General features: G+C 41.9%; 1 protein-coding gene across 1 annotated transcript; it reads right to left on the bottom strand.

Annotated features, from left to right (window-relative positions):
• Positions 1-7,728: 7,728 nt before the first annotated feature.
• On the bottom strand, positions 7,729-10,770 carry LOC306819786 (piggyBac transposable element-derived protein 4-like; the record flags this gene model as incomplete). The annotated part of the gene is made up of 8 exons (XM_079337338.1): positions 10,762-10,770; positions 10,540-10,602; positions 10,272-10,343; positions 10,000-10,071; positions 9,757-9,819; positions 9,507-9,569; positions 9,378-9,410; positions 7,729-9,335 (listed from the first exon to the last, which is right to left on the bottom strand). The coding sequence occupies exon 8, from the start codon at positions 9,283-9,285 to the stop codon at positions 7,729-7,731; it is 1,557 nt and encodes a 518-aa protein (XP_079193464.1). The 5' UTR covers positions 9,286-9,335; positions 9,378-9,410; positions 9,507-9,569; positions 9,757-9,819; positions 10,000-10,071; positions 10,272-10,343; positions 10,540-10,602; positions 10,762-10,770.
• Between the last annotated feature and the right edge of the window lie 6,287 nt (positions 10,771-17,057).

The raw sequence follows: 17,057 nt of genomic DNA on the forward strand, positions 1-17,057 counted from the left end.
TCCCTATAGAGGTTTCTTTGTCCTACATACATGAGATTTTTTTATGCTCATTGGGCATGTCAGGAGCTACATAAAATCCTCTTACACCCATGGTCAAAACCCAACAGGAAGTCCGCCATATTTTTTTTGATTGGCTGAAATTCGCGGTGTACAGGTTAGCTATCTGAACGAACTCCTCCAAAAGCGTTAATCCGATCATCGCAAACTCAATCTTCGTGTGTTCTAGACATGCTGAAGATCTCTCGTTGTGCTCTGCACGTTATTCCGTTAAAGGGCGTGGCCACGGCGTACCATCAAACTTTGATGTCTCGGCTCACCCCATTTTTTTTACCTTCGATGACTGTAAGGCCTGCTGCTTGGCCACGTGTCGCGGCTTCACGCCCGAGGTAGCACTGTCGCGGTTGAGACACGCGCCGACATGCGTGGGGTGCTTCGGTCCCTTCATCACCGCTTGCGGTTTTAATTCTTCTTCTTTTCTTTTTCTTCCGTCTCTTTGGAGCCACTTTTTACAGCTTGAACGTGAATGAAAACTCATCAAAATCTCCAATGTCATCGGGTGTGGCGAAAAATTTGATATTTTCGCCATTTCATAAAAAAAATTCGCAAAATGACTCAGTGGCGCCCCCTTCAAATTTTCAAAAGGGCCTCCCTATTGAGGTTTTTTCATCGTACGTGCACGACAATTTTTAGGCACATTAAGCATGCGAGATCTCACATAAAATCCTCTTACACCCATAGTCAAAACCAAACAGGAAGTCCGCCATATTTTTTTTCAATGGAAAAAATTCGCGTTTCACAGGTTAGCTATTTGAACGAACTCCTCCAAAAGCGTTTATCCCATTGACACAATGAGAATGTCAGTGTGTTCTCGACATGTTGAAGATCTCTCGTTGTGCTCCGCACGTTATTTCCTCAAAGGGCGTGGTCATACGGACGCGTTGTTCGTCACAAACAGGAAGTAGTTTGTTATTGGTGTTAATATAGGTGTGGAGTCACCAAAAATCAGACAACATGACAAGTTTAATTTTTCTACAAGGATCATGTGTTATGATAAGTGGGCGTGGCTAAATGACTCAGTGGCGCCCCCATGAAATCTTAAAAATGGCCTCCCCTTAGAGGTTTCTTTGTCCTACATGCATGGGATTTTTTATGCTCATTGGGCATGTTAGAAGCTACATAAAATCCTCTTATACCCATGGTCAAAACCCAACAGGAAGCCCGCCATATTTTTTTTTAATGGCTGAAATTCGCGGTTTACAGGTTAGCTATCTGAACGAACTCCTCCAAAAGCGTTTATCCGATCATCGCAAAATCAATCTTAGTGTGTTCTAGACGTGTTGAAGATCTCTCGTTGTGCTCTGCACATTATTTCCTCAAAGGGCGTGGTCATACGGACGCGTTGTTCGTCACAAACAGGAAGTAGTTTGTAACGGGCCTTAATATAGTCATACATTCATCAAACATCACGCACATGATCCCAGTGGAAAAATAAAACTAGACATGTTGGCATAGAAAGTAGGCGTGGCTAAATGACTCAGTGGCGCCCCCTTGAAATTTTCAAAAAGGCCTCCCTATAGAGGTTTTTTTGGCCTACGTGCATGAAATTTTTTATACTCATTGGTTATGTCAGGAGATACATAAAAGCCTCTTACACCCATGGTCATAACCAAACAGGAAGTCCGCCATATTTTTTTTTATGCAAGAAAAATGGCTGAAATTCCTTTTTCACAGGTTAGCTATTTGAACGAACTCCTACAACAGCGTTTATCCGATCATCGTAAACTCAGTGTCAGTGTATTCGAGTCATGTTGAAGATCTCTCGTTGTGCTCCGCACGTTATTTCGTTAAAGGGCGTGGCCATGGCGTACCATCAAACATTGATGTCTCGGCGCACCCCTATTTTACATTTCTAAAAGGCCTCCCCATAGAGGTTTTTTTCTTTTACATGCATGACAATTTTTTTGTACATTCATAATGTCAGGACCTACAAAAAATCCTCTTACATCCATAGTCAATACTAAACACGAAGTCCGCCATTTCTTTTTTGATTGGCTGAAATTCACGTTTCACAGGTTACCTATTTGAACGAACTCCTCCAAAAGCGTTTATCCCATTGACACATTGACAATGTCAGTGTGTTCTGGACATGTTGAAGATCTCTCGTTGTGCTCTGCACGTTATTTCCTCAAAGGGCGTGGTCATACGGACTTGATGTTCGTCACAAACAGGAAGTAGTTTGTTATGGGCCTTAATATAGTCATACATTCATCAAACATCACACACATGATCCCAGTGGAAAAATAAAACTAGACATGTTGGCATAAAAAGTGGGCGTGGCTAAATGACTCAGTGGCGCCCCCTTGACATTTTCAAAAAGGCCTCCCTATAGAGGTTTTTTTGGCCTACGTGCATGAAATTTTTCATGCTCATTGGGCATGTCAGGAGATACATAAAATCCTCTTACGCCCATAGTCATAACCAAACAGGAAGTCCGCCATATTTTTTTTAATGCAAGAAAAATGGCTGAAAATCCTTATTCACAGGTTAGATATTTTAACGAACTCCTACAACAGCGTTTATCCGATCATCGTGAACTCGGTGTCAGTGTGTTCTGGACATGTTGAAGATCTCTCGTTGTGCTCCGCACGTTATTTCGTCAAAGGGCGTGGCCACGGCGGACCATCAAACTTTGGTGTCTCGGCACACTCCAATTTTTTAACCTTCGATGACTGTAAGGCCTGCTGCTTGGCCACGTGTCGCGGCTGCACTCCCGCGGTCGCACTCTCGCGGTCGCGACACGCGCCGACATGCGTGGGGTGCTTCGGTCCCTTCATCACCGCTTGCGGTTTTAATTAGGGACCGAAGCACTGACCAGTGCGAAGGACCCTATTGTTTTTCAAATGATTATTTTTATTTATTTATTAATTTTTTTCCGGTCCGTCTCTTTGGAGCCACTTTTGACGGCTTGAACGTGAATGAAAACTCATCAAAATCTCCAATGTCATCGGGTCTGGCGAAAAATTTGATATTCTCGTCATTTCGTAAAAGAAATTCGCAAAATGACTCAGTGGCGCCCCCTTCAAATTTTCAAAAGGGCCTCCCCATTGAGGTTTTTTCATCGTACGTGCACGACAATTTTTATGCACATTAAGCATGCGAGATCTCACATAAAATCCTCTTACACCCATAGTCAAAACCAAACAGGAAGTCCGCCATATTTTTTTTCAAGGGCAAAAATTCACGTTTTACAGGTTAGCTATTTGAACAAACTCCTCCAAAAGCAATTATCCGATTGACACAATGAGAATGTCAGTGTGTTCTCGACATGTTGAAGATCTCTCGTTGTGCTCCGCACGTTATTTCCTCAAAGGGCGTGGTCATACGGATGCGTTGTTCGTCACAAACAGGAAGTAGTTTGTTACGGGCCTTAATATAGTCATACATTCATCAAACATCACACACATGATCCCAGTGGGAAACTAAAACTACATAACTTGTTATAAAAAGTGGGCGTGGCTAAATGACTCAGTGGCGCCCCCTTGAAATTTTCAAAAAGGCCTCCCAATTGAGGTCTTTTTGTCCTACATGCATGAATTTTTTTATGCTCATTAAGCATGTCAGGAGCTACATAAAATCCTCTTACACCCATTGTCATAACCAATCAGGAAGTCTGCCATATTTTTTTGAATGCAACAAAAATGGCCGAAATTCACGTTTCACAGGTTAGCTATTTGAACAAACTCCTCCAACAGCGTTTATCCGATCACCGTAAACTCAGTGTCAGTGTATTCTAGACATGTTGAAGATCTCTCGTTGTGCTCCGCACGTTATTTCGTTCAAGGGCGTGGCCATGGCGTACCATCAAACATTGATGTCTCGGCTCACCCCGATTTTTCCTTTCTGAAAGGCCTCCCCATAGATGTTTTTTTCTCTGACATGCATGACAACTTTTTTTGTTAGTTAATAGTGTCAGGAACTACAATAAATCCTCTTGCACACATAGTCAAAACTAAACAGGAAGTCCGCCATATTTTTTTTTCATGGCGAAAATTCTCATTTTAAAGGTTACCTATTTGAACGAACTCCTATGAAAGCGTTTATCCGATTGACAAAAAGTCAGTGTCTGCGTGATCTTGACATGTTGAAGATCTCTCGTTGTGCTCTGCACGTTATTTCGTTAAAGGGCGTGGTCGTACGTAAGCGTTGTTCCTCATAAACAGGAAGTAGTTTGTTATAGTACTTAATATAGGCGTAGACTCATCAAACATAACACGCATGATCCCAGCAGAAAAATTAAACTACTCATGTGGGCATAATAAGTGGTCGTGGCTAAATGACTCAGTGGCGCCCCCTTGAAATTTTCAAAAAGGCCTCCCTATTGAGGTTTCTTTGTCCTACATGCATGACATTTTTTATGCTTATTGGGCATGTCAGGACCTACATAAAATCCTCTTACACCCATAGTCAAAACTTTACAGGAAGTCCACCATATTTTTTTTAATGCAAGGAAATTGGCCGAAATTCCTTTTTCACAGGTTAGCTATTTGAACGAACTCCTACAACAGCATTTATCCGATCATTGTAAACTCTGTGTCAGTGTGTTCTAGACATGTTGAAGATCTCTCGTTGTGCTCCGCACGTTATTTCGTTAAAGGGCGTGGCAACTGCATACCATCAAACTTTCATGCCTAGGCGCACCGCTTTTTCACCTTCAAAAATACGGCAATGCTTCCATCTTGTGGTTAAAACTGGAAATCACCGTAAAAAACTGAAGTGCCTGTAATTCTTTTATATGTAGCACGGCGTATCTGGCTCAATTTTAAACCTACAGCGGATATATAGATATCTATTGAAAGTCAGTGAAGTCCTGAATCCAATGCTACCAAATGACATGGTATCATGTCAGGAACAGGGGTTAATAATGCCCTAGATTCATGATGCGTTCAATAGGCACTTTTGCTCCTTTACACAAATCAAAGCGTAAGGCCTGCTGCTTGGCCACGTGTCACGGCTGCATTCCCGCGGTCGCACTCTCGCGGTCGCGACACACGCCGACATGCGCACGGTGCTTCGGTCCCTTCATCACCGCTTGCGGTTTTAATTAGGGACCGAAGCACTGACCAGTGCGAAGGCCCCTATTGTTCTTCAAATGATTATTTTTTATTTTTTTCTCCGGTCCGTCTCTTTGACGCCATTTTTGACGGCTTGAACGTGAATGAAAACTCATCAAAATCTCCAACATCATTGGGTCTGGCGAAAAATTTGATATTCTGGTCATTTCGTAGAAAATTTTCGCAAGATGACTCAGTGGCGCCCCCTTCCAATTTTCAAAAGGGCCTCCCCATTCAGGTTTTTTCGTTGTACGTACATGAAAAATTTTATGCACATTAAGCATGCAAGATCTCACATAAAATCCTCTTACACCCATAGTCAATACAAAACAGGAAGTCCGCCATATTTTTTTTTAATGGCAAAAATTCGCGTTTCACAGGTTAGCTATTTGAACGAACTCCTCCAAAAGCAATTATCCCATTGACACAATGAGAATGTCAGTGTGTTCTCGACATGTTGAAGATCTCTCGTTGTGCTCTGCACGTTATTTCCTCAAAGGGCGTGGTCATATGGACGCATTGTTCGTCACAAACAGGAAGTAGTTTGTAACGGGCCTTAATATAGTCATACATTCATCAAACATCACACACATGGTCCCAGTAGAAAAATAAAACTAGACATGTTGGCATAAAAATTGGGCGTGGCTAAATGACTCAGTGGCGCCCCCTTGAAATTTTCAACAAGGCCTCCCCATAGAGGTTTTTTTGGCCTACGTGCATGAAATTTTTTATGCTCATTGGGCATATCAGAAGATACATAAAAGCTTCTTATGCCCATAGTCATAACCAAACAGGAAGTCCGCCATATTTTTTTTAATGCAAGAAAAATGGCTGTAATTCCTTTTTCACAGGTTAGCTATTTGAACGAACTCCTACAACAGCGTTTATCCGATCATTGTGAACTCAGTGTCAGTGTGTTCTGGACATGTTGAAGATCTCTCTTTGTGATCCGCACGTTATTTCGTCAAAGGGCGTGGCCACGGCGTACCATCAAACTTTGGTGTCTCGGCACACTCCTATTTTTTAACCTTCGATGACTATAAGGCCTGCTGCTTGGCCACGTGTCGCGGCTGCACTCCTAGGGTCGCACTCTCGCGGTCGCGACACGCGCCGACATGCGTGGGGTGCTTCGGTCCCTTCATCACCGCTTGCGGTTTTAATTTTTTTTTTGTTCCGCCTCTTTGGAGCCATATTTGACGGCTTGAACGTGAATGAAAACTCATCAAAATCTCCAACTTCATCAGGTCTGGCGAAAAATTTGATATTCTCGTCATTTCGTAGTAAAAATTCGCAAAATGACTCAGTGGCGCCCCCTTCAAATTTTCAAAAGGGCCTCCCCATTGAGGTTTTTTCATCGTACGTGCACGAAAATTTTTAGACACATTCAGCATGCGAGATCTCACATAAAATCCTCTTACACCCATAGTCAAAACCAAACAGGAAGTCCGCCATATTTCTTTTCAATGGCGAAAATTCGCGTTTCACAGGTTAGCTATTTGAACGAACTCCTCCAAAAGCAATTATCCCATTGACACAATGAGAATGTCAGTGTGTTCTCGACATGTTGAAGATCTCTCGTTGTGCTCTGCACGTTATTTCCTCAAAGGGCGTGGTCATACGGACGCGTTGTTCGTCACAAACAGGAAGTAGTTTGTTACGGGCCTTAATATAGTCATAGATTCATCAAACATCACACACATGATCCCAGTGGAAAAATAAAACTAGACATGTTGGCATAAAAAGTGGGCGTGGCTAAATGACTCAGTGGCGCCACCTTGAAATTTTCAAAAAGGCCTCCCCATAGAGGTTTTTTTGTCCTACGTGCATGAAATTTTTAATGCTCATTGGGCATGTAAGGAGATACATAAAAGCCTCTTACGCCCATCATCATAACCAAACAGGAAGTCCGCCATATTTTTTTTAACTCTTTCCCCGCCAGAGAATTCTAGAATTGTTGTCAGCCAGCGCCAGCCTTTTTCACCCTTTTCACCAATCTTTCAAGACCCACAGAATATTTTCTTCTTTGAATATCTAAATAGTGAATACATCAAAAGAAAGATCAGAGCCTCTGCTTTCATATACAAAAAACAGTTTTATTCAAGCTTCATTCATTCTTTTTTTATCAGCACTTGAACATCGTCAATTTTCACAAAAAAACAACATTCCGGACAAAAAGCTGAGAAAACAGCACTTTTGTGAAACACACTTATTTTCAAGAAAAAAATGATTTTGAGTTTACATTTTGATTCTTCTTGCTTTCATTTCACAGTTATATTTTAAAATAAAGTTATATTATATAAAATAAGTTATATTTTAAAATAAATAAATAAAAAATGTTACATAAAATGACATTCTCTTTGAATAGTGTAGCATGACAACATTTACAATCGTGAGATAACTCACTAACTTTATACATTTTTCTTCTCATATACACTCAGAAACACTTTCTTTAAAGTCTTTTTTTTTACAAACTTAAATATTGGTTATTTTAAATAAAACATTTGTTAAACAAAAACCTGAGAAAACTGCATCTTCAAAAGCAGAGCTAACTTCATATTTACATTTGTTTGCATTGCCAACAGCCATATGAAAACGAAAAATGAAGCAAAAAATAAAATTAGGCATTGTAATGTGCCTTTGAGTGGTACACTGTGTAACACTCCCCAAAATGTAAGGGGACACCACAACTTTTGCAGTAGTATGTCGTCTCTTTCCGCAATCCCTTACGTGAACAAACCCTGCACCTTCTAGTTGGGTGCTGCTTATTGGCTGTTGGCAGGATCGGAACAAGTGCATGAGTTGCAAAATTGTCCAGCATTCTTCTCCCTGGGTCACTGTTGTACGGTGGTCTGGGTGTTTTTTGAGGTGGAGAGTCAGCTCTTCCTTCCTCACTACTAGCATGTCTCAAAGGCTCTTGGTTCGTCCATGCTTTTACAACACTCTGGATAAACGAGAGCAGAGTGCTGAATTTGCCCTGTGGGTTTTTAGCTTTGTAAATGACAAAAGCATTGAAGATACTGATTTCAAGGAGATACGTTACAAATTTCTTCGTCCACTTGTGTGACTTCCTGACAAATGGGTAGTACACAATGTTTTGATCTAATTTGTCGACTCCATTCATTGAATTGTTGTACTCAACAATGCAGGCTGGCTTTTGCTTTTGAATTTTGTCTTTGTGACCTCTCTGCCAGACCTCTATGTTTTCCATGTTGTTGGGATGGAATGTAGACACCATTTTCACTATTTTTTTGTCCCGCCAAGCCAAAACCATTACATTGTCACTGTGACGCATGATTTTTTCCCCAATCCTAAGGTCAGCATTTCCAACATCTCGAATAACTGGTGGTTCGCCTCTGTTTTTCCTAAGTGTACCACAGACGTGGGTTTTCAGATCAAGTAGGCGCTCACACAAGTCTACAGAATTGTAAAAGTTATCCATAAACAATCTGTAGCCATGACCTGCTAAACCATCAAGAAGAGAGACAACTGTGTCTCCCAGGGATGCGCCTGCTCCGCAATAGGGTTTCATGTTGTAACAGTACCCTGTGTCAGAATCGCAAAGGATGTAGGATTTGATCCCATATTTGACTGGTTTTTGGGGATTGTACACCTTGAACGCTAGCCGTCCACGCCACAGAAGCATACCCTCATCAATGCAAATGTTGGTGTTAGGTTGATACATTTCACTGAATTTAGATACGAGGTAATCTAAGACAGGGCGGACTTTGTACAACCTGTCAGTGCTATTTGCTGGCCTTGAGTCATTATCATTGAAGTGCAGAAACCTCCATATGATTTCAAACCGGTTGCGGGACATGACCTTGTTGAAGTAGGGGGTGGCCAAAATGTCATCTGTAGACCAGTACATTTCAAGGTCAGGCTTACGAATGATACCCGTTAAAAAAAACAGCCCCAAGAAGGTTTTCATTTCTGAAACTGTGACCGGTTTCCATGCATGAATTCTAGCATGTGCAGAAGCACCATTCTCAGCTTGAATACACTGATCTGCATAGAAGTTGGTCTGATCAACAATGTTCTGTATCAGTTCATCAGACAAGAACAACTCAATAAAGTCAACCGGTTGTTCTGAATCAAGAGCAGCAGCATCATTTAGAGGTCCAGGATTCTCAGTGAAAGGAAAGTCTTTTGGTTGCCAGTTCATTTCTTTCCACATCAGATTACCTGGACCAGGACCTGCACCTGGCTGGTTTACAGACCCTCTTGCTTGGTCACCAGGTACTTGACCACCACGGCCATATGATCCACAGGTCCGACCTCTGCCTCTTTGCTGTGTTCGACCTGTAAATAATTAGAATGACAATTTTTTTTTATTCAACAGTGTGATGTGCACAAGAGAGGAACGTTATTTTTCGGCCTCTTCATATCATATCTTACCTCTTTCACCTTGGGTAGGTCTGTATAAAGGAGACCTGGGCCTTGAATCCCTGGACTCTGCATCTGGAAAATGACAGTAAAATGTCATCAAATATTCATTTGATAAATAGTTTGTGTAAAAAATGAAAGATAAATTATTTCTTCTTCATCTCCTCTAACAAATTAGCAGATGCTCTCATATAGTATCTTATAATCATACAATCCAAGTAACATACTATCAAACTAAAAAAAACATGTCATCAAATCTCACCTCTTGCACCTCGGGAATGTCTGGACCTCGGAGACCTGGATCTTGGGAACCTGGACTCTGTGTCTAGAAAATGACAGTAAAATGTCACAAACATTCATTTGGTAAATAGTGTACAAAATGAAAGATTCATTTGTTTTTCATCTCCTCTCACAAAATAGCAGACACTCTTGTCTTGTATCGTGTAATAATCGTCTTAGTAACTTACTATCAAACTAAATAAAACACCATGTTATCATAACTCACCTCTTCCACTTCCGGTGGGTCTGTAAGAAGGAGACCTGGACCTCGGAGACCTGGATCTTGGGAACCTGGACTCTGTGTCTAGAAAATGACAGTAAAATGTCATATAAACATTGATTTGGTAAATAGTTTGTGTACAAATTGAGATGCAAATTATTTCTTCTTCATCTCCTCTCACAAATTAGCAGATGCTCTTGTCGTGTAGTGTCTAATAATCATACAATCTAAATAACATACCATCAAACTAAATAAAACACCATGTTATTATAACTCACCTCTTCCACTTCCGGTGGGTCTGTAAGAAGGAGACCTGGACCTCGGAGACCTGGATCTTGGGAACCTGGACTCTGTGTTTAGAAAATGACAGTAAAATGTCATATAAACATTCATTTGGTAAATAGTTTGTACAGAATGAAAGATAAATGATTTATTTTTCATCTCCTCTCACAAATTAGCAGATGCTCTTGTCGTGTAGTGTCTAATAATCATGCAATCTAAATAACATACTGTCAAACTAAATAAAACACCCTTATCATAACTCACCTCTTGCACCTCGGGTATGTCTGTGTAAAGGAGACCTGGACCTTGGAGACCTGGACTCTGTGTCTGGACAATAACAATAAAATGTCCTTCAAAAATTCGTTTGGTACATAGTTTATGTACAGAAATGAGAGATATGTTATTTCGACGTCACGTTATCTCATGAATTATCAGATGCGTATGCTATCACGGTGAATCAAAAAAAATAATGTGATCATATCTTACCTCTTACACGTCCTGAATCCCTCCACTCGATGTCGCCACTGCTGTCTTCATCCAAATCAGTTTCACGAACGTCAAAAAATGAATTATCAGAGTCTGAATCGATAACTAACTCTAAAGCTTGGGCAGCCGAATATCTCCTCGCTGGCGCCGGCATGTTTGTACTATTCAAGAGCTTATCTTTTAGACGCGCGTCAAACTCATAGACTGATAGAACGCCACTGGCGCGAAAATAAGAACAAAGGAGATGGATTTTTTTTTTTTTTTACTTTCCCGCGGGTGGTCTTGTTTGTTTGTTTTTGACCCCACAGTCCTGTAACTTTTTCACAATGTCCGCCAGAGCGCCCCCTATCGTATTACACTGAAAACACCAATTGACGGAATATTCCGTCAATGGCGGGGAACGGTTGGGTTCCAAATGACGGAATATTCCGTCAATGGCGGAGAATGAGTTAATGCAAGAAAAATGGCTGAAATTCCTTTTTCACAGGTTAGCTATTTGAACGAACTCCTACAACAGCGTTTATCCGATCATCGTGAACTCAGTGTCAGTGTGTTCTGGACATGTTGAAGATCTCTCGTTGTGCTCCGCACGTTATTTCGTTAAAGGGCGTGGCCACGGCGTACCATCAAACTTTGATGTCTCGGCACACTCTAATTTTTTAACCTTCCATGACTGTAAGGCCTACTGCTTGGCCACGTGTCGCGGCTGCACTCCCGCGGTCGCACTCTCGCGGTCGCGACACGCGCCGACATGCGTGGGGTGCTTCGGTCCCTTCATCACCGCTTGCGGTTTTAATTAGGGACCGAAGCACTGACCAGTGCGAAGGACCCTATTGTTTTCCTTACGATTATTAGGGACCGAAGCACTGACCAGTGCGAAGGACCCTATTGTTCTTCAAATGATTATTATTATTTTTTTTTTCTTTCTTTCTTCCGCCTCTTTGGAGCCATTTTTGACGGCTTGAACGTGAATGAAAACTCATCAAAATCTCCAACATCATCGGGTCTGGTGAAAAATTTGATATTCTCGTCATTTCGTAATTTTTTTTCCCAAGATGACTCAGTGGCGCCCCCTCCAAATTTTCAAAAGGGCCTCCCCATTGACGTTTTTTCATCGTACGTGCATGAAAATTTTTATACACATTCAGCATGCGAGATCTCACATAAAATCCTCTTACGCCCATAGTGAAAGCTAAACAGGAAGTCCGCCATATTTTTTTTCAGTGGCGAAAACTAGCGTTTCACAGGTTAGCTATTTGAACGAACTCCTCCAAAAGCGTTTATCCGATGGACGCAAATTAAGTATCTGCTTGTTCTTGACATGTTGAAGATCTCTCGTTGTGCTCCGCACGTTATTTCGTCAAAGGGCGTGGTCTTACGGATGCGTTGTTCGTCACAAACAGGAAATAGTTTGTTTCGGGCCTTAATATAGTCATACATTCATCAAACATCACACACATGATCCCAGTGGAAAAATAAAGCTAGACATGCTGGCATAAAAAGTGGGCGTGGCTAAATGACTCAGTGGCGCCCCCTTGAAATTTTCAAAAAGCCCTCCCCATTGAGGTTTTATGGTCCTGCGAGCATGAATTTTTTTATGCTCATTGGGCATGTCCGGTCCTACATAAAATCCTCTGACACCTATAGTCATAACCAATCAGGAAGTCCGCCATATTTTCTTGAATGCAACAAAAATGGCCGAAATTCACGTTTCACAGGTTAGCTATTTGAACGAACTCCTACAACAGCGTTTATCCGATCATCGTAAACTCAGTGTCAGTGTATTCTAGACATGTTGAAGATCTCTCGTTGTGCTCCGCACGTTATTTCGTTTAAGGGCGTGGCCATGGCGTACCATCAAACATTGATGTCTCGGCGCACCCCTATTTTACCTTTCTGAAAGGCCTCCCCATAGAGGTTTTTTTCTTTGACATGCATGACAATTTTTTTGTACATTCATAATGTCAGTAACTATAATAAATCCTCTTACACCCATAGTCAATACTAAACAGGAAGTCCGCCATATTTTTTTTTAATGGCGAAAATTCGCGTTTCACAGGTTAGCTATGTTAACGAACTCCTCCAAAAGCGTTTATCCGATTGACACAATGAGAATGTCAGTGTGTTCTCGACATGTTGAAGATCTCTCGTTGTGCTCTGCACGTTATTTCCTCAAAGGGCGTGGTCATACGGACACGTTGTTCGTCACAAACAGGAAGTAGTTTGTAACGGGCCTTAATATAGTCATACATTCATCAAACATCACACACATGGTCCCAGTGGAAAAATAAAACTAGACATCTTGGCATGAAAAGTGGGCGTGGTTAAATGACTCAGTGGCGCCCCCTTGAAATTTTCAACAAGGCCTCCCCATAGAGTTTCTTTTGGCCTACGTGCATGACATTTTTTATGCTCATTGGGCATGTCAGGAGCTACATAAAAGCCTCTTATGCCCATAGTCATAACCGAACAGGAAGTCCGCCATATTTTTTTTAATGCAAGAAAAATGGCTGAAATTCCTTCATCACAGGTTAGCTATTTGATCGAACTCCTACAACAGCGTTTATCCGATCATCGTAAACTCAGTGTCAGTGTGTTCTGGACATGTTGAAGATCTCTCGTTGTGCTCTGCACGTTATTTCGTCAAAGGGCGTGGCCACGGCGTACCATCAAACTTTGATGTCTCGGCGCACTCCAATTTTTTAACCTTCAATGACTGTAAGGCCTGCTGCTTGGCCACTTGTCGCGGCTGCACTCCCGCCGTCGCACTCTCGCGGTCGCGACACGCGCCGACATACGCGGGGTGCTTCGGTCCCTTCATCACCGCTTGCGGTTTTAATTTTTGTTTTCCTTTTTCTTCCTCATCTTTGGAGCCACTTTTGACGACTTGAACGTGAATGAAAACTCATCAAAATCTCCAACATCATCGGGTCTGGCGAAAAATTTGATATTCTCGTCATTTCGTAAAATTTTTTCGCAAGATGACTCAGTGGCGCCCCCTTCAAATTTTCAAAAGGGCCTCCCCATTGACGTTTTTTCGTCGTACGTGCATGAACATTTTTATACACATTAAGCATGCGAGATCTCACATAAAATCCTCTTACGCCCATAGTCAAAGCCAAACAGGAAGTCCGCCATATTTTTTTTCAATGGCGAAAACTTGCGTTTCACAGGTTAGCTATTTGAACGAACTCCTCCAAAAGTGTTTTTTCGATGGACGCAAATTAAGTATCTGCTTGTTCTTGACATGTTGAAGATCTCTCGTTGTGCTCCGCACGTTATTTCCTCAAACGGCGTGGTCATACGGACGCGTTGTTCGTCACAAACAGGAAGTAGTTTGTTAGGGGTCTTAATATAGTCATACATTCACCAACCATCAGACACATGATCCCAGTGGAACAATAAAACTAGACATGTTGGCACAAAAAGTGGGCGTGGCTAAATGACTCAGTGGCGCCCCCTTGAGATTTTCAAAAAGGCCTCCCCATTGAGGTTTTTTTGTCCTACTTACACAATTTTTTTAATGCTCATTGGGCATGTCAGGAGCTACATAAAATCCTCTTACACCCATGGTCATAACCAAACAGGAAGACCGCCATATTTTTTTGAATGCAATAAAATTGGCCGAAATTCACGTTTCACAGGTTAGCTATTTGAACGAACTCCTACAACAGCGTTTATCCGATCATCGTAAACTCAGTGTCAGTGTATTCTAGACATGTTGAAGATCTCTCGTTGTGCTCCGCACGTTATTTCGTTTAAGGGCGTGGCCATGGCGTAGCATCAAACTTTGATGTCTCGGCGCAGTCTAATTTTTTAACCTTCGATGACTGTAAGGCCTGCTTCTTGGCCACTTGTCGCGGCTGCACTCTGCGGTCGTACTCTCGCGGTCGCGACACACGCCGACATAAGTGGGGTGCTTCGGTCCCTTCATCACCGCTTGCGGTTTTAATTAGGGACCGAAGCACTGACCAGTGCGAAGGACCCTATTGTAACCCTAATGATTTTTTTTTTTTTTTTTTGTTCCGCCTCTTTGGAGCCACTTTTGACGGCTTGAACATGAATGAAAACTCATCAAAATCTCCAACGTCATCGGGTCTGGTGAAAAATTTGATATTTTCGTCATTTCGTAAAAAAAATTCGCAAAATGACTCAGTGGCGCCCCCTTCAAATTTTCAAAAGGGCCTCCCCATTGATGTTTTGTCATCGTACGGGCATGAAAATTTGTATACACAATCAGGATGCGAGATCTCACATAAAATCCTCTTACACCCATAGTCAAAACCAAACAGGAAGTCCGCCATATTTTTTTTCAATGGCGAAAATTCGCGTTTCACAGGTTAGCTATTTGAACGAACTCCTCCAAAAGCAATTATCCGATTGACACAATGAGAATGTCAGTGTGTTCTCGACATGTTGAAGATCTCTCGTTGTGCTCCGCACGTTATTTCGTCAAAGGGCGTGGTCATATGGACGCGTTGTTCTTCACAAACAGGAAGTAGTTTGTTATGGGTCTTAATATAGTCATACATTCATCAAACATCACACACATGATCCCAGTAGAAAAATTAAACTTGTCATGTTGTTATAATAAGTGGGCGTGGCTAAATGACTCAGTGGCGCCACCTTGAACTCTTCAAAAAGGCCTCCCCATAGAGGTTTTTTTGTCCTACGTGCATGAATTTTTTTTATGCTCATTGGGCATGTCAGGAGCTACATAAAATCCTCTCACACCCATCGTCATAACCAAACAGGAAGTCCGCCATATTTTGTTGAATGCAACAAAAATGGCCAAAACTCCTCTTTCACAGGTTAGCTATTTGAACAAACTCCTCCAACAGCGTTTATCTGATCATCGAAAACTCAGTGTCAGTGTATTCTAGACATGTTGAAGATCTCTCGTTGTGCTCTGCACGTTATTTCGTTCAAGGGCGTGGCGATAGCGTACCATCAAACATTGATGTCTCGGCGCACCCCTATTTTACCTTTCTGAAAGGCCTCCCCATAGAGGTTTTCTTCTTTTACATGCATGACAATTTTTTTGTACATTCATAATGTCAGGACCTACAAAAAATCCTCTTACACCCATAGTCAATACTAAACAGGAAGTCCGCCAAAAAAATTTTTAATGGCGAAAATTCGCGTTTCACAGGTTAGCTATTTGAACGAATTCCTCCAAATGCGATTATCCGATTGACACAATGAGAATGTCAGTGTGATCTTGACATGTTGAAGATCTCTCGTTGTGCTCTGCACGTTATTTCCTCAAAAGGCGTGGTCTTACGGATGCGTTGTTCGTCACAAACAGGAAGTAGTTTGTTTCGGGCCTTAATATAGTCATACATTCATTAAACATCACACACATGATCCCAGTGGAAAAATGAAACTAGAAATCTTGGCACAAAAAGTGGGCGTGGCTAAATGACTCAGTGGCGCCCCCTTGAAATTTTCAAAAAGGCCTCCCCATTTAGGTTTTTTTGTCCTACATACACACATTTTGTTATGCTCATTGGGCATGTCAGGAGCTACATAAAATCCTCTTACACACATTGTCATAACCCAACAGGAAGTCCGCCATATTTTTTTTGAATGGCTGAAATTCGCGGTTCACAGGATAGCTATTTGAACAAACTCCTCCAAAAGCGTTCATCCGATCATCGTAAACTCAGTGTCAGTGTGTTTTGGACATGTTGAAGATCTCTCGTTGTGCTCCGCACGTTATTTCGTTTAAGGGCGTGGCCACGGCGTACCATCAAACTTTGATGTCTCGGCACACTCCAATTTCTTAACCTTCGATGACTGTAAGGCCTACTGCTTGGCCACGTGTCGCGGCTGCACTCCCGCAGTCGCACTCTCGCGGTCGCGACACGCGCCGACATGCGTGGGGTGCTTCGGTCCCTTCATCACCGCTTGCGGTTTTAATTAGGGACCGAAGCACTGACCAGTGCGAAGGACCCTATTGTTCTTCAAATGATTATTAGGGACCGAAGCACTGACCAGTGCGAAGGACCCTATTGTTCTTCAAATGATTATTTATTTATTTATTTTTTTTCTCCGGTCCGTCTCTTTGACGCCCTTTTTCACTGCCTGAACGTGAATGAAAACTCATCAAAATCTCCAACATCATCGGGTCTGGCGAAAAATTTGATATTCTCGTCATTTCATAAACATTTTTTGCAAGATGACTCAGTGGCGCCCCCTTCAAATTTTCAAAAGGGCCTCCCCATTGAGGTTTTTTCATCGTACGTGCACGAAAATTTTTATGCACATTAAGCATGTGAGATCTCACATAAAAG

This window comes from Symphodus melops, assembly GCF_947650265.1.
Source record: "Symphodus melops genome assembly, chromosome: 1".
NCBI classification, from domain to species: domain Eukaryota; kingdom Metazoa; phylum Chordata; class Actinopteri; order Labriformes; family Labridae; genus Symphodus; species Symphodus melops.